The sequence below is a fragment of the Penicillium cataractarum genome (assembly GCF_028827025.1).
Source record: "Penicillium cataractarum strain IBT 29864 chromosome Unknown utg000004l, whole genome shotgun sequence".
Taxonomy (NCBI): Eukaryota; Fungi; Ascomycota; class Eurotiomycetes; order Eurotiales; family Aspergillaceae; genus Penicillium; species Penicillium cataractarum.
The window spans coordinates 1,642,802-1,665,418 of record NW_026622740.1 but is presented as its reverse complement, the minus strand read 5'-3'; the positions used below and the strand labels follow the sequence as shown (position 1 = coordinate 1,665,418).

The window sequence follows — 22,617 nt, the reverse complement described above, 5'->3', positions numbered from 1 at the left end:
GGGCCCGCATTGTTATTGCAAGACGCGCTCATCCAACTCCGCGGTTCATCATCCAGCGAGGTATCCTCTCAATTTCTGTCTTCCGTACAGACCTATCTCAAATTCAAGTCATACCCGAGGACCGGAAATTTATTGCCTAGTAGCTGTTCACTTTCCAACCGCGGAGATGTCGACTCCCAACCCGCGCAACCGCCGGTCAATGGGCATCTCGGGGGCCGAGACGAATACTCCCTCTGGCGAGACTACATTGACTGGGGTAAGTTAATAGCCTGTTCATACGATGAATGACATCGCTAACTGAAGTCTGCAGCTCCAGCGCCTCCCGAGTCATACGCGCTACCCGCTCACGCCCAGTCGCCTCATCACGACAACGACGCCGTCTGCGCAAAGATCTATTTCTCGGTTCACGCCTCGGGGAAGACCGTCCATGGCTCCATCAACTCCATATGGACTTCGTGCCCGACAGCAAAAGGCCGCAAACACGCCCGGTCGCGATCGACGACGGAGTGGACGAGTTCAGCGCGAGACTACATTTGATATCTTGAGGAACCTTGGAAGAAGTATGCGCATTCCACGAGAGTGGTTACATTGGTGTTTGTTGTTTAGCTGACAAACTTGGTGATACTAGCGCTTGCACCCGTCTCAAAGCCAATTCAATCATCGCCTCAAGAAGAAGTGAAGCCCGTGGAGGAGCCGATAGATGAGATCGAAGAACTGGATAATGAGCCCGAATTGGAGCGACCACGGGTCTCTCTTCCCATGCAAGGAAGTGCAGAGGGCAGCGAAGAGGGCAGTCCTGATATACCCCCGCCTCGCTTGTCGCTTCCATTTGACGACGATGATATGACCTATCAGTCCGTCGAGTTTCCTCGAAGGGATCTAGCTATCCGAGATCAAGAACAAATTGAACTTAGGCGCCGTCATCTGCGGGAAAGCGAGGACTTTGGGGAAACCCAACTAGAGAGCGATTCTGACGCTGGGGAAGAAACTGGCATCATAATTGATGACGGTTTTGGAGATGATACCATGATCAGTGGAGGTGAATTTGATCGAGGGTACGTTTATACAAAACAGGATATTCGATATTTCTCTATGATACATATGAGGCTAATATTTGACAAATAGTGGAGAGACCGAGGACTTGCGCGGGTTCCATTTCGACATGAACTTCCCATCTCCGAATGCAAATCCAATGGATGATGAGCCATTGGAAGGGGAGGACGGGTACACGGACGGATTTGAACTGTCTGCGGGCGACATCCAGCCGGTACCTGCGACGCCATCGGACGATGGCAATGACGCAACTGGCGGCTTTGGGTTTGGTCTCGACTTCCCAACAGCCGCATCTCCAAGCCAAAGCCCTGGAATCATTGGAGGTGGCCTGCGGGACGAGGGGTTCCCCACGCAGGGAAAGCAGAAGAAGTTTTCCCGTCATGGAATCCCCGTGCCAAATTTGCCCGCTGGAGTGGTCAAGAAGTTGGCCACTCAATTTGCCCGCACGGGAGCTGGTTCCAAGACAAAGATCAACAAAGCTACGCTAGCTGCCATCGAGCAGGCATCCTCGTGGTACTTTGAACAAGTCAGCCAGGATTTGGCCGCGTATTCCAAGCACGCTGGTCGTAAGACCATCGACGAGAGTGATGTGACCACCCTGATGAGGAGGTATGTCGCACCAAGTCCAGTATCCTTGAATCTTGCTAACTTTCTCAGGCAACGTCATATCAATAGCTCCACAACGGTATTCTCCCTAGCTCAGAAGCATCTCCCCAAGGAGCTACAACAGGATATGAGACTGGCCATGCCTCCATGAATGCCCTGAGGCCAACACACAAAAATACTCATACAAACCCCAGAAACGCCGATGCAAGATGCAAAAGATGACTATATGCAGTCTATGCCCAGTTGCGGTTCTGGCGCACCCGACGCAGGGCATCATTGGGCTTCTTGCGCACCACCATCCACAGCATGATGGATGTGGCTAGGGACAAGCCGTACCTGCAACGCTATAAGCGAATGTCCAAACACACGCGGGGCTATCCATCCGAGTGAGCTCGACTTACCATGTGAAAATGTACTGTGCGTGATTGTTCCTCAAGTTGACTTCCGCGGCGCGACCAAGGGGCCGTCCCTTGGCGATGCGATCGTACGTCTCAAGCAGATCAGGTACTGAGAAAAGGGTCAGCTGCATGTGATAATAGTCCGAGGACCATATATATCTTACTCATAGTCTCTTCAATCCAAACGGGCTGACTGCCCGCCAACTCAGCCATCTGCTCAATATCAGGGAAATAGAACTTGCCCTCCTCGGGCTTGTTCTCTGGCGTAAACATATTCTTCTTCCACGGCTCTCGTAGCAGTCCTTCCACGGTAACTTCTCCCGTTGGCAGTCCCTCCGGCCGGTCCTTCTGGTTCATCAACTTCCGAGAAATCCAGCCCCGGTTGACCAGCACGGTACTTTGACCATCACCACGTTCCAGAGGCGTCACAACGAGGAACCCATCTTCACCCTCGTTCATGCGAGGTCCAACTAGCATCTCCTTGTCGTGAAGGTAGTGGCCAGTAGCGTAGACACGGCGGTAATCAAACTCGGCAATCGCATCGGGGTCAATCCGCGGCGGCAGCGGAAGTGGAGGTCTGATTAGGCGGTCTTCAAACCTGGCAATCATCTTTGTCTTCCGGTCCAAGCGTTGAACTTGCCAGGTGCCCAGGCCGAAGGCGATAATCGGGATCAGAGCTGTATAGAGAGGATTATAAGTTAGCGTCGCCTCGACGCAGCAGTTGAATACCACTGACCAAGAATAATCAAGCCAGGTCCATGTTTCTGATTGACTCGTACAAGCTTTGCCGGGTGGTCGACATTCAGCAAACTCTCGGTCAGTTGGCGCGACTTCGAGAATTGGCGCTTCTGCTGTAGACGACATCGGGTGCAGATAGAGTCCACCTTCCATGCAGGGGCGCTACTCTGCGCACCGCGGACTGGAAGTGTCCAGGCTGTCGGGGCAGTCCTTTGAAGGACTGAAAATAACGACCGCATAATCGCGAGAGAGATCCCGTTTGGTGCGTAATTGGGAATCGGCGTAGTCAAGAAAAGACAAAAGTGAGCGGAGGCTCGCGAATTTGGGACTCGGCAAGCGGAGGGCGGTCACGCCTCTCCGGCTTCCCCGAGCTGCTTCTCCGCAGTATATCTGGCTACACTCCAATCCAGCTTGAAGCTTTGACAACACAACGACAAACCTGCTATTCAGTGGTATGCTATCATGACGATATTCTATGAAGGGTCATTGCAGGAGGGCATTGCTCTCGCTGTGAGGGAGGCAAAGGCGGTGGTTTGTTTTGTTCGAGGTCGGTATCTCCCCGCATCCTGAGCTTCCAGCCACATCTAATCGTGTTCGGCGCGCAGATGATGCCCAGCTGAGCTCGACTTGGGAGGAGGAGTTCTTCTCAGACAATGAGGTATGTTCATAATTCAAAAGGACCCCTAGACCTGGATCCTGTCGGTGCTGACTACTCTTTAGGTTGTGCAAGCTCTCGGCGATAAGTCAGTGTTGTTGCGCCTGACTGCTGGAACCCAGGAAGCCGGATTTCTGAGCTCATTCTGTCCCATTGCCGAATTCCCGGCTCTAATTGTTATCAAGTATGTGATTCGTGGCGCATACAGTTCGTTTGCTGTACAATTCCCAAATCTAATTGATTTCCCCGCAGGAATGGCAAGATGGAGGAGTATCTGCTGCCAGGAGTATCGAAGGACGAATTCAAGAGCCGGATTATTGCAGTATTGGGTGAACAGAAGGCCTATACTCCCGTTCCAGCTCAGCGACTACAAGCCAGCATACCCGCCGTGAATACCAACTCGTCTTCTTCCGACCAGGCTACTATACCCCTCGCCCCCATTAGTGCCCCGGCCTACAGGCGGCCATCGCAAAGCACATCTGCTCCACAAAGACCACAAGAAAGCGCGAAGCCGACGAAGCAACCAGCCAAGCAGGAAACAGCAAAGCCTACACCTCCAAAGCCCCAACCAGTGAGACAAGATAAAGGGAAGACACCGGCCCATGTGCTAGAGAAGACAGCCACAACATCTCAGAAATCGACCAAGCCAGCAATTCGCAAGCCCCCCGCGCCTACCGTTGAAGATGAGGAACCGAAACCTCAACCACCAGCTCCGAAGGGACCTCCCAGCCAGTATCGACTCCAAGTACGCCTATTCGACGGCCGTTCCATCCGATCAAGCTTCACCCCGACCCAAACAATACGCAAAGACGTCCGCCCATGGCTAGACGAACAAATGACCGAGGACAAACGACCTTACAACCTCAAACACATCCTCACCCCGCTACCCAGCCGCACGCTCTCCGTAGCCGAAGAATCCCAAGCCCTCCAAGAAATCGGCCTCGATTCAACTGCAACCCTGGTCATGGTCCCTGTCGCTTCATACACGGAGGCTTACACCTCCGCGGCAGCCAGCTTGCCTGCGCGTGGTATTTCTGCAGTCTACAATGTGGTTTCGTCCGTTGCAAGCTCGGCTACTAGTCTAGTTGGCTCGTTTATTGGGTATGGATCTAGTGCACCGGAAAGTAGCCCGCAGCCTTCGCCGCCTAGTCCTCCACCGAGTGAGAATACTCGACGACCGCGAACGGGTGGATTGAATATTCGGACGCTGCGTGATCAACAGAATGAACGTGATGACAGTCAATTTTACAATGGGAATCAGGTGGGTTAATTCATGTTGAATGAGGTTTGGGTTGGGCTCCTACTAATTGATATTCTTCTAGTTGAACTTTGAGCCGCGGGATCAGAATCGCAAGGATGACTGAGTTTGATATTGGGGGATTTGTATGAGAGGCTCGGCAGTGGATCACAGATCCAGCAAGCGCTTCTACTCATGTTTCTGGTCTTTTCTCTTTGCACAGGTGTTTTGGCGAGGTTTGAGTTTCGAATTTCAATATGAATAGCTTTATGGGATATTGTATCATGAACATAGGTCGGTTTCTGAACCTGAGTAGTAGGAATAGCGACCATGCTCGCTCCCATAGGCCTTGCTCTCTGACTTCTTCCTACGTCGATACAATGATATTCAAAATGTTGTCTTAAGATTCTTCGTTTGTTCCATGTTCTGCCCCCGAGTGGACAATTCCTGCCATCAGCTCAAGACGCAGAACACGGAGAATGATTTGATTTCAATAACGAGGAGAGATGGTATAGAGTACAGAGTGCGATATCAAAGTCGCAATGCAAGATGATTACATCCAAGAGCCGTCTCAGAAGAGAACCCGCTCACGTAGTTTTAAATAATGATAAAAAAGGAAACGAAGATAGCGCGGCCGTATTCAAGAAACCCCTTAAGCCCATTTTCCAGCTCTAGGCTAGGAAAAAACGCTTAGTAGGGCTTAGCAGCAGCCTGGCAAGCCTTCTGTAGAAGTTGTTAGCAATCGATCCAGAAAATTACATCCATCCTGTCAAGGGTAGACTGGAAAGGGGGTTCTCGATTCTCAACACGTACCAGCTGGTCCATGTACCAACCACAGATAGACATATCACCCTTGTTCTCGTCCATGCACCGGCGGAAGTTGCGGATATCAGTCTCGCAAGCAGGGTTCTCCCAGGACTGCTGGGTAGCGTTGCCCTGCCACAGACCGTTGTCCATAGCCTGGTTCTGGGCGGGAGCAGCCTGCTCAGCGGGGGCGGCGTGGGAGCTAGAGCCCCAGCCGAGAGCGTTGGTGATACCGGTAGCAGCGACGTGACCGGCAGCGACACCACTACAATACACAAAGAAACCCTTCGTTAGCGCGCAAGTTTTTCAAAATAGCCGGGGGTGAGGCAAAAGTCTCCCCGACCCCGGATTTTCTCGGATGAGGCGATATTCCCGAGGTTCGGGGTTCGGAGTCTTGTAGACTCGGGAGAGGACACTTACGCAGCGGTCGAGGCGACCTGGCTCAGGAAGCCACCGCCAGAGCTCTGCTGGACGGGGGCAGCCTGCTGCATGGGAGGAGCAGCCTGGTGGGGATACGCGGCGGTCGAGTGAGGCTGCGACTGCTGGGGAGCAGGCGCGGCAGGGCGGGCAGGGGCCGCGGTAGGGCGGGGTGGGAGCGCTACGCGCAGGGGTGGGAGCGGCACGGCGTTGTTGGCGAGGCATTTTGGAGTGTGTGGGTTGTATGTGAGAGACGGTGTATACGTGAACAGGAGGAAGAGGGAGGAATTGAGTAGATAAAAGTATGGGGTGGAGACTCGGAAGAAGCTAGAAATGGCTGAGTCAGTCGGGGCCAACAGGCAAACTCCGATGGAAATTTTCCGAGTGCTGATTGGCTGTCCCCTGGCGGTGGCAATGTATACTGTCACGTGGACCGGATTGTTATGGACATTGGAGGGCGAAGAGATGGAGGATGTACATGGTCAGTAGAGTAATTAAAGCTGGTTATTTCTACTGCTTTTACTAATGGAGAGTGGTAAACATTACGAGGACTATTGCAAAGTAGCTATAGCATCCTTGAAGCCTCCTCAGAAGGGCAACGCCTAGGCCAATTCTGAAGTAAGAGTTACCCTAAGAACAAATGATACAGTTGGAACCGTATTAGGTACACTCAAAGTCGAAACTTCATTTCTCTAGCTCGACTGGTCGGTCAACTCAAAGACTCCAAACCAAAATACAAATCTCACCAAGTAGTGTAGAAGAAAAAAACAAACTCAAACAAGCCTCTGGACCCAACCCGAGACAGAAAAGTGCAGAGTGTAAAAAAGAAACAACATTAGTATGTATACACAATAAGAATAATGATGTGAATGCAAAGGTAGGGTTAATAATACAGGTATAGAGGAAAAGGCGCGCTGCTCAATATGAGAAAATGGGATATCGACGAGAAGGAAAATGAGATGGATGCAAAGTGCATCCGAGGGAATTGAAGAAACATGAACGATTAAAGGGGGTATGCAGCGTCGTCGAAAGAAGAAGAATGTGTGTCTATCAGCGTCTTTGATGAGATATGCAGGCAATGCGTCAGATAGGTCATGAAACACCGGGCTAGCCGTGTGATCGTCGTACTCATGTTGATCCTGGAAACAAGATCAATACAGCTTATGAGCTGCTTCGGCCGTTGGCTTCGGTCTTTCCTTGCTCGGGCGTAGACGACGCCTGCTCAGCAATAGTCTCCACAGCGTCGACGTTGGCTTCGGTGCCTTCGACTTCATGAGTGGGCGTCGGTGGCTGGACGACAGGCTCCGTAATGTCAGCCTTGACTTCGGGCTCCTGCTCTTGAGTAGGTGTGTGCGGCTCATTGACAGGAGTCATGGTTTCAGAGCTCGCCTCGGTGTCTTCGTTTTCATGGGTAGCCGAAATCTGCCCAGTGACAGTCTCCTCACTGCCGTCAGCGACTTCCGCATTAGCCTCTTCATATATACTGACATCAGAGTCAACGGAGCCGCGTCTTTGCAGCGCTTCATCAGCAGAGTCATCGACACCATGCCGATCAAGATGGGGGATTTCAGGTGTCATAGGTTTGGCCACTTCGTGATCTTGGACAACAGTTTCGGGGGGTACAGGTTGAGAAATATGAGGAATCTCCGACCTTGGAGATACATCAACGGGGTTCAAGTCCACGACGGCGTTATCTGGGTGCAGATGGTGATCATCGGGGACACTGATGCTCGTCTCTGTGATTTCTGGATCCGATCGCGATTCGACGGGTGCGGCGACCAACGGAACGATGCCACCTGCGATGCGAGACCAGAACATGCGTTCCCGTAAACGGATAGTCTCTTCCCAAATCTCCTTCTCCTCATCGACATCACCTGCGCGAAGATGGCCGTCGAGGATCAGGCGCAGATAGCCAGTGAACTCACAGCATGAACGAACACGTTCCAGACACTGAATGCACAGAGAGTACCGCTGGGCCGTCTCGCTATCTGAGGTTCGGAAACGGTGAGTACGCTCGGTCTCCGCACCGGGCCTGCGTTCACCACAAACAGAGCATGGGAACTCGAATTTCTTGCTCGCTGGGGGAATGGGCTCCACAACAAGGGTACCTTCACAGATACCACTCAGAACTGTACGCCGGGTAAGCCATGAAATACCGGGGGCAAGATCGAGTCGCAATGTCGGCTCGATATCTTCCATGAGGACACGCTTGTAGAAGCGTGTTTCCTTCAATGGGATATGCGAGCCCGTCTGCGAGGAGAGGCTTCCATTCGGAGAATGCGTGACGCCCTTAGTAGGCGAGGAAGTGGTCGAGGCGGATCCACCAGTCGCAAAACTCGCCAAGCTCATGACATTCAGGCCAGCGTAAGAGCCGCTGCCCGCCCGACTTGGCGGCTTCGAGCTCCGTGGAAGCGTCATCAACTCTTTGAAGTCTTCGTAGGCCAGCAGATCAGTCCGGCACACCAAACGAATCATGTCGGGGAAGTTGCAAGTCGGCCCAGGAATCAACTCTTCAGGGTTGCAAATGGGTGCAGTAGCATTCTCAAACTCGAGGTCCTGCTTGGAAGAGCCTGACAATTGTGGTGGACCGGCCGGAGATGGAGGCGCGGTGGAGGCATTGGTTCGGAGATCCAAGTCATCTCTGGAGAGGTGCATTCCTTGTATGACCGATTTAAGCTCTGCTAATTGATCTTGATGCGATGCGAGAAGGGATTCTGTGTCTTTGATCTGCGAGCGCAATTGCTCGTTCTTTTTCTCGACCGCTTCACGCTCGATCTTAGCTGCGGCAACCATCTAGAAAACGGTCAGCTCCGTCTCCTCCGGGCAAGCGCAAAACACGTGCAATCACCAAGACGTACCTTGTTGGCTTCCTCGAAGAGATCAGCCGTGAGAGTCTCCAGCTCCTGTTCAATTGACTTCTTCGCCTTTTCCGCATTCGAACGCTGGGCACACTCCTCTGCAAGAAGACCTCTTAACCGCATAAGCTCGATATCTGCATCGGCTTTCTTGACATAGACCTTCTCGGCAATATCCTTTCGGTATTTCTCATTCTGGAATTCCAGGGCCTGGATTTTCCCCAATGCGGTCTCCAGCTCTTGTCGCGTGGCAACTAGATTGTCATCCAAAGTGGTCTGGTTGTTGATCGCTTGGATCAGCTTCACGCTGAGGGCGGCCACTTCATTGCTCAAGTCGGGGTGATGAGACGATGACGTTGAAGACGAAACTTCCGAGGGAATGACCAATCGCGGGTCTTGCAAGGTATTGAAGTTGTTTTCTTCGAACTTGGGGTGCTGTTGGTTCACGGCGTCGGAGAGATTGGTCGTGGACTTGGCTTTGGTCACAGTCCTGTCCGGGGAGAGGGCCCGATGCTCGGAGGACAGAGACCGCTTATGGGCGTGTCGCGGGATCATGGTCGAGGACGGCGGAAGCAGATTACTATGATGGTATGTTTGAAAGGCAATTAAACTGACATGTCGGGTTAGCAACCTAATCGCATCGCAATCGCCTTTCCTTCGGAGGACTTACTCGGCCATTGTTGAGTGACGTAAACGGCGTTGAAGGAATGTAGGTTGCGATAGCCGGGGTCTTGTTCTCCAATTGTCACCACAATCGATATCAAGCCCAAAGGCACACTGAAATATACCGAGTCTCCGAATCCATTCACTGAATGGAAGCCAAGGATCGAAGAGTAGAGGCAACCCCCGCAAGCGTTCGGATCGGGGAGGTTTGCGTGCTGAGGAGACCGGACGACGGCGGTCGAGGAGGGAGAGTCAGATGTGGGCGAAAAGGACCGACAGAAAGGATTGTAGAGAAAGAGAATAGACAAGTTCAAGACTCCGGTGGGTGTTATCTCCACCGATGGCGAGCAAGAGGCGAAGAGAGATCGGGGGGTCGCAGCGTGAGGCGAACAGGGCGCTTAGTCATGCTATCACACCGGAAGCAGGTGATCGACCCGCGAACGTGCAGAGCGACGAATCCAGTTTATTTTTTGGACACAACAGATAGCTAGGGATATCTAAATAAATATCTAATTTAATAATATAGACATAGATATACTGTAGTTCATTGTGTATTGTTCAATAATCATGTTGATTTTCTTCCTATTCACCAGGTCCAGGCGGGAGCCCAATCGGCATTTTTGGCCACCCGCGAGCCTAAGCAGCTAAGGTTCCGCCTGAATCGATACTAGTGAGTATCGATGGACATTACTTCTCCGTATTCCGTCGCGACTAAGCCGGAAGTTCGCAGCCGATCTCGCGCACTGTTCATCGATCCCTTGTTAGTCGGGTAATTAGGACGATCGGAGTTCTTAGGCCCGGCTGATGATGTGCCCAGCTGGCCCTAGGAATTCAATACGCTACGCTAAGAGGACGGGGTATGGACAGTACGGACGTACGGACTGGACTATACGGAGTACAGCTCTGCCCCCGCTTAGCGGAGGCGCAGCACATGGCCTTGCTCGGCAAAGCAATTTAACTAACTAGTTAGTGAAATCATAAATGCTTACTTATGCAAGATCTATTACGCCGAACCGCCACCGCTTTGGCAGAATCCTGAGGCACCAATCCGTAACATAAGGAGCACGGAGCACTTTACCCTATAATACTATTTACGTTGCGACTTACTTTTAGATAGACCTCGTTTACCGTGCCTCTTTTTTTGAGGTACTCTATCTTCCCGTCCCTCTCTCAAAAATAACGCACTCAAGCATGATTACACAATAATGGAGGACTTGGTGTGATCTACTATGCACTGGCGCGCAGAAAAAAAGCCATCCTCGGCCATCGGATTTATATGTCTTCAGCTTCATTCCCATAAGGAGCCTACTCAATCAATCTACCTACACATTAAAAAAAGGTATGCCTAAGACGGCACAATATTCTCAGGCCGATAGTCAGGGTCTTCGGAATAGGTCCATGCCGGCCTGAAGTCAATATCTTCACAACCCCCAGTCTTGGGGAGACCAAAGACTTCCCTTTGATCTGGAAGGTTCTCGTACCAGCAGGTGCAGGTTTCCTTCCCTCCAACCAAGCCGTCCGTGTCTTCGCATTTGATGTCGCCATGGTTCCCGCTGGGGATGGTGCCTGTGGGATTAGACTCATCACTGCCCACGGCCATGACCTGGTAGACCAGACAGGTCTCATCCAGACTTCCTCCGTACTTTGCCTTTGTTGTAGATTCATCGCACTATCAGGGCTTGTTAGTGTGGGGTGATCACTCTCTGATCAGAATATCACATACCCCATTCATGATGGCCCTAAACCTATCCAGGCAGAGGTCGGTATCGCGGAGGCCCTCGCCAGTTGGTGGCCAGGTATACATTCCCGTGCAACTCCCACTGGCAAAGTAGGCACCGACCCACAGCTTGTCTTTACCGCCATTTATTTCGTAGCTCCCACTCGCGCCGAGAGCCTTGGTGTTACCATCCTTAGTCTGCCCGGTGCCCTGGCTAATAGGTGGAGTGAAAACCACGTTGTACAGGTTCGTGTCACTGCAGAAATCCTTGATACTGGCATCGGCGTCATCCACAGAGAAGGACGACCGACCGTCTGGGGCGGAGTCTCCCGATTTGGCGCAATCGGGATCCGGGGTATGAACGAAGGAGCTCCATAGCGCGAGTTGGCTATTGAATGAATCTGTATAATCAGACTGGGATGTAATTACGTCTGTATCAGGCTGGTCTGAGGAGATGATGATTTCGTCATCCCCTAGATCGTGGGCCGAGTAGTCTCCATCATCGCTGGTGGTAAGATCAGTAGGGAGAGCATCGAGGTTGATTCCGTACGTTCCGTCGGTGTCATAAAACAGGGCGGCGCTGCTTTTTTCCCACCAGGTCAATGCTTCCGTATCGGCGAGAGGCAACCATGGGTACTGCTTATCGGCCAGCTTTGACTGGACGTATTTTGCTATAGATAGGTTAATTCATGTTGGTTGGATAGTAAGATGGGGATCAACAAACACAAGGCGTATTGTGCATAATTATCAGCTGAGATGGGGATTTTGTATTAGCGTTGATAATTTCAACTGCAGGGAATGGGATGATCCTAACTAACCGTTTAAGGTGATGGCGTCTTGGACAATATGTTCTCTGGCACTTCGGGCAAGGATTTTGCAGTAGTACGGCTTATAGATATCGTGCACGACTATTTTCCTCTTATAGCGGGGTGGGGAACCCGTCTGTTTTTCGTACTCATACATCTGCATGCGGTAATCTGCTATCCAGCGATTTTTGTTCTGCTTGTAGGTCATAACGCTGGCATGCATAAATTCGTGCAGCATGATATATCCTAGATGTGTAAGATTAGTTCGGTGACTAGGCAAGGGTATCAGCACGGTGCGTTTACCTTGGTTTCTGTATTTGTCAACATTGTATCTCCATTTGAAGTCGTCTTTATCCTTCTCTTTGTTTACGACTGTATCCAATGCCTTGTATTCGAAGAACTGGTCGCAGAAATGCATATTGGACACGGCGTCATCTTTGTTGTACCTCGGGGCAGTGTTATGGTCTTCAGCATCAGTCTTCGTATTCCAGGTGTACGCAGCCAGGCCGGGGTTTTGGCATCGATCTTGATACTTTTCATCAAGGGCAGTGCTGCATCGCGCATTCATCCTGTAGCCCGGCCACACGTCACTTAGTCTGAAGGTGGAAATATGGTTGAAGATAGCCTGGATGCTGTCCTGGTAGTCCTTGTTAAGCGCAGGTGGTCCAAAAACTCCATAGCCCCGTGGTCGTTGGCAAAGTCAATCGATTTGACCAGGTCAGCCATGGTCTCCGCATCCTCGTGGGCTGTTTTAATTGCCTTTTGCTGGTCCTTACTGCAGCCCTGAAAGTGCAGCCATGTCCATAAGGCATCAACACCGTCGTCATCTTCAGAATAATTGGAGCCATCGTCAAGACCAGCTGGGATGGTCCAACAGCGGTTTTCCCAGAGCCTGAGGCTGCCGCTGTCAGGGTTGATGGACACATAATCTGCACGCTTATCGCCGGTCATCTGAACAGAAGACGTGAGGTTAGCGAAGAAATCACAGGTTATAGGTATATCAAAAGTTCACTTGCCTCTGTGATTCTGATCGTCCGTCCTGGGGTACCCACCCCGTCCGCGAAACTGAGCGGCGTATTCCACCGGATGGAACCATCATCTCGAAAGCCAAGATGGTGCCAGGACCGCGCACTCCCAGTGGTGCTACCTATTACCACGTAATCCAGCAGACCGTCGCCATTGGTATCGGCAAATTGGACTTGCTGGGCGAGAACACCCACTCCATCTGCAACTAACTTGGCCGGTTCGTAGAACGGTGCTTCAAGGCCCCGAAACCGCCACATGACAGTGGCTCCTTGGTCATTTACGTAGACGTAGTCATCGAGACCATCTCCGTCCAAACTGAATAAACAAATCTGATGAGCCAACTCGAACTGTTCAAACAAAAGATCAACTACTTACTCGGCGAATCGTACGTTCTTGGCCTTGAACTGCCAGCCAAACTGGGTTTCGATGGTGGTTTTGGGACCTGCTGCAATCTCCCCGCGAGACCTCCAGCCCCAGCCTTGATCCGGGCCCAAGTTCTCAAACCACTCGGCTTGCCCCGTGGTTTCATCAAGAACCACATAATCGGCACGCTTGCTTGATGTCAGGCGTGCCATTCGAATATTCTCCCGCTTGTGATCCCCGTACGCAATCTGCCCCAAGTCATTCCAGTTGTCGGTGCCTTTGCCTGTGTTGAGGTAGCCCCAGCCTTTGCCAGTATGATCAACCCAGAAGTAATCGCTAGTGCCATCGCCATCCACTAAGATACCACCGGGTTAGAGAACTCCCGTCGACCAGGAATGAGATTGCAAGACTCACAGTCACATAGGATAACCCCTTCTCCAGGTTGGTACTTCCCTCCAGTGCCGTTGTTTTCCCAGAGAGTGACCTTTCCGGTTGTCTCATCCACAAGCAAATAATCTACCCTGCCATCACCGGTCATGTCGACCAGGCGGACTTGGTCTTGTTCAGCACCATCGGGCCCTTCTGCAAGAACAAATGCGTCCAACCACCGGGGGATGAGAGTGGTTTCCCGCAGCCGATTGGTCATTGCCTTTACCTTGCCCCCCTCGCCAGCAATCATATAGTCGGCTCTTCCTTCGCCTGTAAAGTCACCCAAGTACACTGTTGTTCCCGGGGCAGCAGAGCCTCCAGTGGCAATGACACCCAGTTTATAGTAATCAGGCATAACATCCGCCCCGGTATTCAACCAACCGGTGACTTCCCCAGTGCTCTGATTAACGAGACAGAAATCAGCTCTTCCATCACCTACAGTTGTCCAGTCAATCAGTAAATGCTATAGTCTCAAAGAGGGTATTCAAATCGCTGACCGTCGATGTCCACCATTTGAAGAGTGTCGTTGGTAGCACCAACTCCCCCGGCAATGCGGCCGAGCGACTGCCACTGCCACACACCCGAATCGCTCTTCAACCGATTGATCCACGCTGAAACGTCTCCAGTATCTGGGTCAGCATAAATATAGTCATCCCTGCCATCGCCATTTAAACTAGAATACGGTTAGCAGGACACCTTTTTTCCCCAAGGAGAACTGCGAATGCTCACTCGGCAAACATCACCCCCCTGCCATCTCGCCCCTTTGCACCCGTCGCCACTTCCCCCAGCTTATTCCAGCTTCCAGAGGATTTTCCATCGGCATCTGGAATATTAAGCCAGACGTCCGTTGCTCCCGTTGTCGGATCAACACAAGCGTAATCCTTCAGCCCATCCCCATCAAGGTCCATAAAGTGGAGCTGAGCTCGGGGGCAGGCACCCTCCGCGATAACACCCTTCTTATACCACGAAGGCTGGAACAGACCATCAGAAGTAGCAACTTTGGCGCCAGTTGCGATCCGGCCGACATTGTACCACGATGGTGTTGCCTTGCAACCCTCTGAAGACGTTGAATTCGTTGGCGGGCTGAGATACTCACCTGGCTTCGAGATCCAACCCTTTTCATCAACAGCCTCAATGGCCGCATAATATGCATCTGCCATCTTCTTGTACCCTCCATCATTTGGATGCAGGTTATCCGCCAGATCAGCAGTAGTGAGGGCCTTGTTCATCGCCACCAAAGCCACCTTCTTGCCCTTGGCGGTATAGTCCTCCACTAGGGCAGGCAGCGCTGCATTGAAGTCGTCAATCCGAGTCTGGTACGCGCTTGTTGTCGAGGGAATGATCTGACAAACGAGGAGCACTGCATCCTCAGAATGCTCGAAGATCAAATCAATCAAGTCCCCTAGACGGCTGGGTGCATTTGCTACATCAACATCACCCTTCATGTCATTCGTCCCGGCATGGAGCAGAACAATGTTGGTGGCGGCGTAGATCCCAGTCAGGCTATCATGAGTAATCCCCTCGATGGTCTCGCCTCGATGTCCCTCGTGCTCATTATCAGCGAGGTCAGTTCCACTCGTGACTGATCCCACAAAGTCCACTTCGTTCCCTCGAGCGTCGAGCATATCATGGAGGTACTTGCGGTAGCCTGCATCGTCAGAGCTCTGTGCTCCCCAGGTAATCGAACTGTTCTAGGTGTCAAAAATGTCTAGCTGGGTCAAAGAAATATCACGGTTAAGGCTTACTCTCCAATAGGAAGCACTCTCAGTTCAATACCATCAGCAATTGGGGCGCGTGGCTGCAGAGTCTTCGTTGCCAGCGCAGCTGCGTTGGACGTTACCCCAAGCATTAGCGTCATGAACAAAGTCACCCACGCATTCCACCGTCTGGCCACGATGCGACGTTGGCCAAGCCAACCCAGCGCCATGTTTGCAGCCTGACGTAGCGTAAATAACTATTGACTTGCTTGCGCAGTTTCAAAACTGTAGACGAAATTATTAAACACAAAACTGGCAGTCCAAAGACCGCCTATTATATCCAAGTCTCGGCATTTAATCTTAAAGAAGTCTCGGCACTCTAACCGAAATGAAGCATTTCAAGCAGCTAGTAGAATTGGCTTATGTCTCTGCAGGAAATACACCGCATTCATTTGTCAAGTTCCTGGAGTCCACAGCATCGAATCTCCAAGCGATAGCACAATTTGAAAATTCTTCAGTAGTCCAGGGTAGCCGTGTGATTAGGAGGCGGTGGCTGAGCTGTAGGTGTGCGAAATGCTTTTGGAGACTGACTGGCTGCGCCGGTGGGGTGTTCAAGGAGTTGATTGTGCTAACCTGAATCCGCGGCTGAGGGCTCTATGCCACTGAATCAATTGCAATCTATGGCATCAATCCTCCAGTTATCATGGCCGAACAGGGACCATGCGTATAAACTTGGTTTGACGGTTTGTAGACTATACAGTGGACCAGATGGATCGCCTGGAAGATCGTTATGGATGCTCAAATCAACCGGCAATGGGCGTAATTACCATTATTATGTTGGAGGGCCGAAAGTCCATGCCCGACGCCAAGAGTACCAAGAGAGCTCTAAGCTCGATCGAGAAGTAATTCCGCGGATGCTTGGGCCAAGACCAACTATAAGATGGCTTGTTGTAGTTCTGCTAGGCGGCGTGCCGACACGTCCGCCACTCGCCCAACACGACACCAAACATCCACTTTCCGCCCCTCTGGCCCCCAAACTCAGGGTCCATGGGGCTGACTGGCAGATTGCAAATCTCACCTCGCGCCAGGATAGATCCTCTGCCCGGATGAGGAACTCGGAGTTTTTCCGGGTGGGACAATTAATATTCGAAATTCTATGACGGTGGGTGAACCCTGGTTTAGATCTAGGTGAAATTCACCGGCTATGGATACAGAGCATTCAATTCAACGTATGTCTGCCTTAGCTAGCCTACCGTGTTAGAACCATTAGCACATTCACTAAGCTGCCATTAACGAATATAAGGATGCAGCACAAAGAAATCTAAGATAGAAATACTCGCAATACCACGAAGATAATCCTGATCTCTTGGAAAAGTCGCGCTTCACCATCCATAATATTGATAGCAGTCATAGGAAGCTGATTGTTGTCCCTGCAACTAGCCGTTTTCCAGGTCCTAGACAGGAACAATTGGGCAAAGGTCTATCAACCCCTTTCAGGTTTGCATTGTGATGCTATCCTTCAATTTTGTGAGCGATGAGTTTGACAACCTTTCATTTGTTTTCAAAGAGTGGACCAGTAATTCAATTAACTCGGGTTGGAATATCTGAGATGTCTTGTAGAACATATAGATGCGGCTCTTGAGCGAGGGGCTGGATGTATTGGAAAATCCCATGGGTATGGCGATGGAAATCCCCGTGACTCTCACTTTGAATTCCCATCCTTGGATCAACCAGCTAACTGGACCGCTACACCAGATTTACTTCCACCTCGATGACTATCTCTGATGAAGAAGCAGCCCTAGATTGGCCAAAGAGAATGAAACATTATCACCAGAAATGAACAACAGGTAGCATGCGATTAGATCATTAGGTATCTTCTATAGGCATGTTGATTGTTCTGAATTCCCCTCCCAAGATGATGTTGAACTCTAATAGTGAGAGTAGAAGATTCTGGTCTCCCAAATGTCATTCAAATCTACCTAGCGCCTTTTCCACAGAATATACTCGGTGATAAAGCTCTCTTAATGCCTCGCTTGTGAGCAAAGTATCTTGACATCTTCCAGCACTTTAAGAATAGTCTTCTTTGCAGACTCTGCAGCTTGTGTATTGGAATAATGATTTCCTGTTGGTTCGAGGGTTGTGAGAGAAAGAACTAGAGTACTGTAACTGCGATGCAAAAAATCCTGGAATCTTCGCCGCATCTACTTAGCTGTAGCGGAGGCCAGAAAATAGTGAATCATGGCAGATATTCAAGATACCGGCCATCTCGCCCCCTCGACGAGATATCATTCGAGACCTGGCCCCTATAAATGACCCTATTGTAAATGGCAAACTCGTCCTCATAAGGCGTAGGATTCATAGCATTCTCAAGGAGTGTACCTTCGTGGCCAAACTTAGAGCTTTGTCCCCATCGTAGCGCATGAAAGTCCATCAAATACTTTTCGTTAGTGGAAAATTGCCATACCGTAGCCTCCCATCTCGCGAGCGATGCGTTCGGCTGCCTTTTCACTTAATCTGCTGCGCATGTTGCCATTTGTTAACTTTGATCATCGCTGATAATAAGTCATTCTCTTTCGCAAATATGGAATTCCAAGTCAATTAGGTCGTGTAGGTAGGAAGTGAACTCCACCATTCTATAGAATTAGCTGCTTAATCTCACATACGATAATATATTTCTTGGTAATACGGTAAGATATATTATGAATTTAGGTAGTTTTTATGTTCTAATTATGTTTACTCATTAGTATCCTAAAATAAGGTCTGCCAATATATATATCCATCTCCAGGGACATGGCATCGGTAGCCAAGAAACTCTCACAATCGGCGAGCTAGTATTAGTATCCCAGGTACTCCTTAGAGTCTAGAATAGGGAATGTGACATGAATCAATTTCTTCTATGTATTTATTTCTCTTTACATGTACAATAGTCGCTATGAAACTTAGAATCGCAGTCTAGTGTATACAAATAGTTGGACTAATGACGCCCCCGCGTGGCAGCCTCAGGCGGAACTTGGAAGTGGGGTTGGAACCAATTCAATCTTCGTCCACGCCTTTAACGGTTCCCCTCCAATAAACCACTTCATACTTCAAGCACCAATCCACGTGCACTAACTGATACCATGGCAGACGCAGAGCTGGAAGAGGTCCGCATCTCCCCCCATGATCGCCACAGCTCATCTTCTGACAATCACATAGATCAGGCGAGCTCGCCTTGCGCAGCTCCAGCAGCAGCAGGGCGGCCAGCGCGGAGGTCCCAGCCAAGAAGGTGGCCAGGAAGACCAGAGGAGGTAAGTTATCGGCCCCACGGCTTTTGCGAACTACGAAGAGACTAATAAAATGGTTACCATACAGGCAAGCTGAATGTATGTGACCACACTCTCACCCCACCGACCGTCCACATCCCGCAAGACTTGAGCGGCGCAAGCTCCTCGGGACTCTCCCTTCGCTTTGTTGGATCACATCCGCATAATATACAACTCATATAACCCGAACGAAAAACTAATACCTATCGCTATCATAGCTGACCGCCGCGCCGCCATCATGAGCCAAATCCTCGACCCCGCCGCTGCCGATCGTCTCGGCCGTATCCGCCTCGTCAAGGAATCGCGTGCCGTCGATATCGAGAACCGACTCATGATGCTAGCCCAGACTGGCCAGATCCGCCAAAAGGTGACCGAGGAACAGCTGAAGGAGCTCCTCAACGCCGTGGCCGAGAACCAGCGCAAGGAAGAGGAGGAACACAAGATTGTGATTAGCCGGCGCAAAGGCGGCTGGGATGACGATGATGATTTGCTCGACCTGTAGAAGAGTTGAGTGATAATCATGATTCGCGCTTAGCCCTGGCTCATTTTCTTGTGTGTTTGAATGTTTGGATAATTCCCTGATTTTTTCTTATCGCATTTTGGATCACCCTGTCCGGGTCTTCCTCAAAATATATCTCAGGCGTTTGTGGTCTGGTTTCTTGTCCTGGACGGATTGAATTCTTCTTTCTGATATTGCTGTTGTTCCATTTGGCACCTGGGGGATATTCTCTACAGGCCAAACTATAATCGTACACATTCTCCTTAGGACGGAGGACCCTCGCAACAGGTCGCAAGCAGAATGCCTTAGCTCGACATCTGCCCCTGTCTCTCCTTCTCCCGCTTCTGCTGCTGCCGGATCATTTTCCGAATCTCTCTCAAATCCGGCGGCCGCTCAATATGGAGTTCAGCCCGGAGCTCATCCACATCCTTCTCCAACACCTCTTCCCAATAAACATTGATCAACTCCTTACTACCCAGCCCACTGCGCACCGCCCACGGCAAATGTAACGTCAAAAAGCGCTCCTTCTCAGCAGGCTTCATCCGAATAAACGCAAACAAACTCAGACCCGTCATGGGAAGAAGTGTATTCAAGAACTCCAGCGCCTTCAGCGCAAGCTCGCCCTCCACGAAGATCGGCAGCCCCGTCACCGCGTGGTAAAAGTCGTGGCACTCGCGGTACCGCTGCATAACGTAGGCGCATTCCTCGTCATCGATATATTGCACGTTGTCGCGAGTATCTGGGGACACGCCCTCGCGGTCAAGCCAAGTAGCGTATGTGCGGCCGACGGAGTTCTCGGGGAGTGTGCGGAGGTAGGACATTTGGAGAGTTTCGGAGGTGATGCGGGGTCGATCGCGGAGGATGCGTCGACCGGTTGGATCGGAGAGCATTGCGTCTCGGAGACGGTAAATGAAGTATGGAGTTGCGGTGGCTTCGCCGAGGGCTGCAATTAGGTCTGGGGTGGGGAGATTAGTTTAAGTCGATGATTTGTAGATCTAGAAGAACCGGGAGCTGCCAATGGCACGAATATGACCGTGGAGCTTGCGATTTTCAGCTGGAAGGATGTTAGCATACCTGCTCTTCGTGGGTTAATCAGAGACCCAATCGCTGAACCAACAGCTAGAGCACCACGCTCAATAGTAGTCAATGGGACATGGCCGGGATAATTTGGCTGTGGCCGGTTGAGATTAGAAAAGGGCCGCAAAGCGCTCGCAGTATAAGTTGAGCTAGAAGAAGCCAAAGCTCGAAGCTCGCAAGCTCCGCGCCTCCCTAGAACCGACATGATGTGTTCTCAGACCCGATATTCCACCGAGTATCATTCGGTTGTAGAGTACTGGAGTGGTCTGATATCCGGGAAGAGGGCGGCAGTGGACGCTGTGGGCTGCCGTAATCGGCGATAAATTATTTCTTATCGATAACAGATAAGTTGCTCCACATTGGCCAGCCCTCACTTGTTGATCGGCACCAAACTTATTACTGTGAAGAAGTGAAGAACTAGGAAACATCTCCGTTCCTGAATCATGACCAGTTCTTTCCAATAACATCACTTTCGAATCACCGTAGCATATCTAATAAACTCAAACTTGCTTATTGTTCGTTTTTATCAAACACTGCCCTTGCTACAGATGCTAACCTGCACAAGGTTTACCTCGTCCCTTGATAAAAAGCAATTACTCTATCAAAATGTCACGACCAGAGTGGTGGCCCGGCGAGGACCACGAGGCCTTCACAGAATGGGCTATGGAACGCGGTGTCGAAGCCTTTGGCGTCGCCCCAGCCCGTTTCCCAGGTCGCGGACTGGGAATGATAGCCACTCGAAAAATCAAGGTAAGAACATCATCCTCACCAATCAAGGCATCATATGAATATCTAAGCTGACAAAAATCTTTACCTGAAGAAAGGAGAAGCCGTTGTCCAAGTCCCCACCAGCGTGATCCTGACAATGGACAAGATCCCTTCCTCCTTCAAGGACCAGTTCCCCGAAGGCACTGCCGTGCAGACTATCCTGGCAGCCTACTTTACCCACGGAAGTGAGGAAGAGCTGGCAGAATACGAACTATGGCGCAAAGCCTGGCCTACCCGTCAAGATTTTGAAGATAGCTTGCCAATTCTGTGGCCCCAAGTGCTCGGTGGTCTTCATTGGCCCGACAGTGAAGCAAGTGGCCAAGACAGCGGTCCTACAAGCCAATCTAACTTCCTTACTCCTTGTATCTCTGGGCGGTGGAACTCGGTTGACAAGGGGAACCCCTTCAAGCAGTATGAAAGCGAGCACCGGAATCTTCTGCTCGGCCAGGAACTTCGTCTAGGCAAGGCGTGGGCAGATGTCACCACTGCACTGCCTGATACTGACTGGCGGTCTTTCTCGTATCATTGGCTCATTCTTAACACGAGAAGTTTCTATTGGGTTGGCGCGGGCCAGGAACCACCTGAAGATCGGAATGATGCTATGGCTATGTTGCCTTTTGCTGATTACTTCAATCATTCGGATGTTGAGGTATGTCATTTTTCCCGTCTCTCCTGGGGAGGTTTTAAAAGAGGGTTGTGGATTGACTTTGGAACTAGTGTGATGTCAAATTCGATCAAGATGGGTACACCCTGCGAGCAACCGAAGACTACGAGGAGGGCGACGAGGTGTACATGAGCTATGGTGGTCACCCGAATGACTTCCTTCTGGCAGAATGTGAGACACCAATACATGATTTTGCTAGACTGAGCTAATGGCAATACGCATCTCTAGATGGGTTCTTCTTGGAGAAGAATGACTCTGACTGCCTTTACCTTGACGATGTCATCTTCCGCGACCTCAACACCGCCGACAAGCAAGAGGAGCTGTGGCTGAACCAATACTACGGGTAAGTGATCAGACATTCTGCAAAACATGTCCGATTTGGTATATCCAAGGCTTGGTATATTCAAGCTCCCGCTAATTATTTCGCCAGTAACTACCAACTGATTTCCCAAGGGGTCTGCTACCGCACCGAAGTTGCGGCAGCTCTAGTGTACATGAATGAAGAGGATTGGAGGAACCACATTCTCGAGGGCTCGACCGAGGGGGTGGATGAGAAGAAGTCGGAAACCATCATCAAGGGATGGATTCGGACGTATGCTACCGAGGCGGACGCAACTATGAAGTCGTTGCAATCGGCGATGCAATCGAATGCAGTGGTGCAAGCTCATCGCCAAAAGGGGGAGACGCTGTTGCGGCGATGGGCTCAGATCAAGGAGATCTGCGAGAGCGCCCTGAAGGCCATTGACCTGTGACAAGGAGGCTTGGTATCCTCCAGCAGTTGGAAAAAGATATGTTCACGAAGAATAGAAATGATGCCGTTAGGGCATAAAGAATCAAAGCAGC

At 50.8% G+C, this 22,617-nt stretch overlaps 11 protein-coding genes across 11 annotated transcripts; 4 read left to right on the top strand and 7 right to left on the bottom strand.

The window, feature by feature from the left end:
• Positions 1–166: 166 nt before the first annotated feature.
• N7496_005151 (uncharacterized protein) lies at positions 167–1,810 on the top strand (the record flags this gene model as incomplete). Its single annotated transcript, XM_056698080.1, has 5 exons — positions 167–256; positions 311–560; positions 629–1,055; positions 1,126–1,662; positions 1,711–1,810. The coding sequence occupies 5 exons, from the start codon at positions 167–169 to the stop codon at positions 1,808–1,810; spliced, it is 1,404 nt and encodes a 467-aa protein (XP_056556605.1).
• An 82-nt stretch (positions 1,811–1,892) lies between these two features.
• Positions 1,893–3,034, bottom strand: N7496_005150 (cytochrome oxidase assembly protein SHY1; the record flags this gene model as incomplete). Its single annotated transcript, XM_056698079.1, has 4 exons — positions 1,893–1,995; positions 2,061–2,166; positions 2,222–2,734; positions 2,794–3,034. The coding sequence occupies 4 exons, from the start codon at positions 3,032–3,034 to the stop codon at positions 1,893–1,895; spliced, it is 963 nt and encodes a 320-aa protein (XP_056556604.1).
• Positions 3,035–3,257: 223 nt separating this feature from the next.
• N7496_005149 (UBX domain-containing protein) lies at positions 3,258–4,814 on the top strand (the record flags this gene model as incomplete). Its single annotated transcript, XM_056698078.1, has 5 exons — positions 3,258–3,342; positions 3,401–3,453; positions 3,516–3,634; positions 3,703–4,711; positions 4,773–4,814. The coding sequence occupies 5 exons, from the start codon at positions 3,258–3,260 to the stop codon at positions 4,812–4,814; spliced, it is 1,308 nt and encodes a 435-aa protein (XP_056556603.1).
• A 563-nt stretch (positions 4,815–5,377) lies between these two features.
• Positions 5,378–5,982, bottom strand: N7496_005148 (coiled-coil-helix-coiled-coil-helix domain-containing protein; the record flags this gene model as incomplete). The annotated part of the gene is made up of 3 exons (XM_056698077.1): positions 5,378–5,410; positions 5,501–5,756; positions 5,912–5,982. The coding sequence occupies 3 exons, from the start codon at positions 5,980–5,982 to the stop codon at positions 5,378–5,380; spliced, it is 360 nt and encodes a 119-aa protein (XP_056556602.1).
• Positions 5,983–7,069: 1,087 nt separating this feature from the next.
• N7496_005147 (guanine nucleotide exchange factor SEC2) lies at positions 7,070–9,441 on the bottom strand (the record flags this gene model as incomplete). The annotated part of the gene is made up of 3 exons (XM_056698076.1): positions 7,070–8,701; positions 8,767–9,373; positions 9,434–9,441. 3 exons carry the CDS (start codon positions 9,439–9,441, stop codon positions 7,070–7,072), a joined length of 2,247 nt encoding a protein of 748 aa, XP_056556601.1.
• Positions 9,442–10,771: 1,330 nt separating this feature from the next.
• Positions 10,772–12,517, bottom strand: N7496_005146 (uncharacterized protein; the record flags this gene model as incomplete). Its single annotated transcript, XM_056698075.1, has 3 exons — positions 10,772–11,095; positions 11,150–11,814; positions 11,962–12,517. The coding sequence occupies 3 exons, from the start codon at positions 12,515–12,517 to the stop codon at positions 10,772–10,774; spliced, it is 1,545 nt and encodes a 514-aa protein (XP_056556600.1).
• Positions 12,518–12,540: 23 nt separating this feature from the next.
• N7496_005145 (uncharacterized protein) lies at positions 12,541–12,900 on the bottom strand (the record flags this gene model as incomplete). The annotated part of the gene is made up of 1 exon (XM_056698074.1): positions 12,541–12,900. One exon carries the CDS (start codon positions 12,898–12,900, stop codon positions 12,541–12,543), a length of 360 nt encoding a protein of 119 aa, XP_056556599.1.
• A 446-nt stretch (positions 12,901–13,346) lies between these two features.
• N7496_005144 (uncharacterized protein) lies at positions 13,347–15,694 on the bottom strand (the record flags this gene model as incomplete). The annotated part of the gene is made up of 5 exons (XM_056698073.1): positions 13,347–13,693; positions 13,753–14,202; positions 14,265–14,440; positions 14,497–15,453; positions 15,513–15,694. 5 exons carry the CDS (start codon positions 15,692–15,694, stop codon positions 13,347–13,349), a joined length of 2,112 nt encoding a protein of 703 aa, XP_056556598.1.
• A 2,889-nt stretch (positions 15,695–18,583) lies between these two features.
• N7496_005143 (DNA-binding protein) lies at positions 18,584–19,268 on the top strand (the record flags this gene model as incomplete). The annotated part of the gene is made up of 4 exons (XM_056698072.1): positions 18,584–18,607; positions 18,660–18,751; positions 18,816–18,826; positions 18,985–19,268. The coding sequence occupies 4 exons, from the start codon at positions 18,584–18,586 to the stop codon at positions 19,266–19,268; spliced, it is 411 nt and encodes a 136-aa protein (XP_056556597.1).
• Positions 19,269–19,570: 302 nt separating this feature from the next.
• Positions 19,571–20,547, bottom strand: coq4 (ubiquinone biosynthesis protein COQ4; the record flags this gene model as incomplete). The annotated part of the gene is made up of 2 exons (XM_056698071.1): positions 19,571–20,220; positions 20,340–20,547. The coding sequence occupies 2 exons, from the start codon at positions 20,545–20,547 to the stop codon at positions 19,571–19,573; spliced, it is 858 nt and encodes a 285-aa protein (XP_056556596.1).
• Positions 20,548–20,948: 401 nt separating this feature from the next.
• On the top strand, positions 20,949–22,526 carry N7496_005141 (uncharacterized protein; the record flags this gene model as incomplete). The annotated part of the gene is made up of 5 exons (XM_056698070.1): positions 20,949–21,092; positions 21,163–21,759; positions 21,828–21,945; positions 22,003–22,117; positions 22,205–22,526. The coding sequence occupies 5 exons, from the start codon at positions 20,949–20,951 to the stop codon at positions 22,524–22,526; spliced, it is 1,296 nt and encodes a 431-aa protein (XP_056556595.1).
• Between the last annotated feature and the right edge of the window lie 91 nt (positions 22,527–22,617).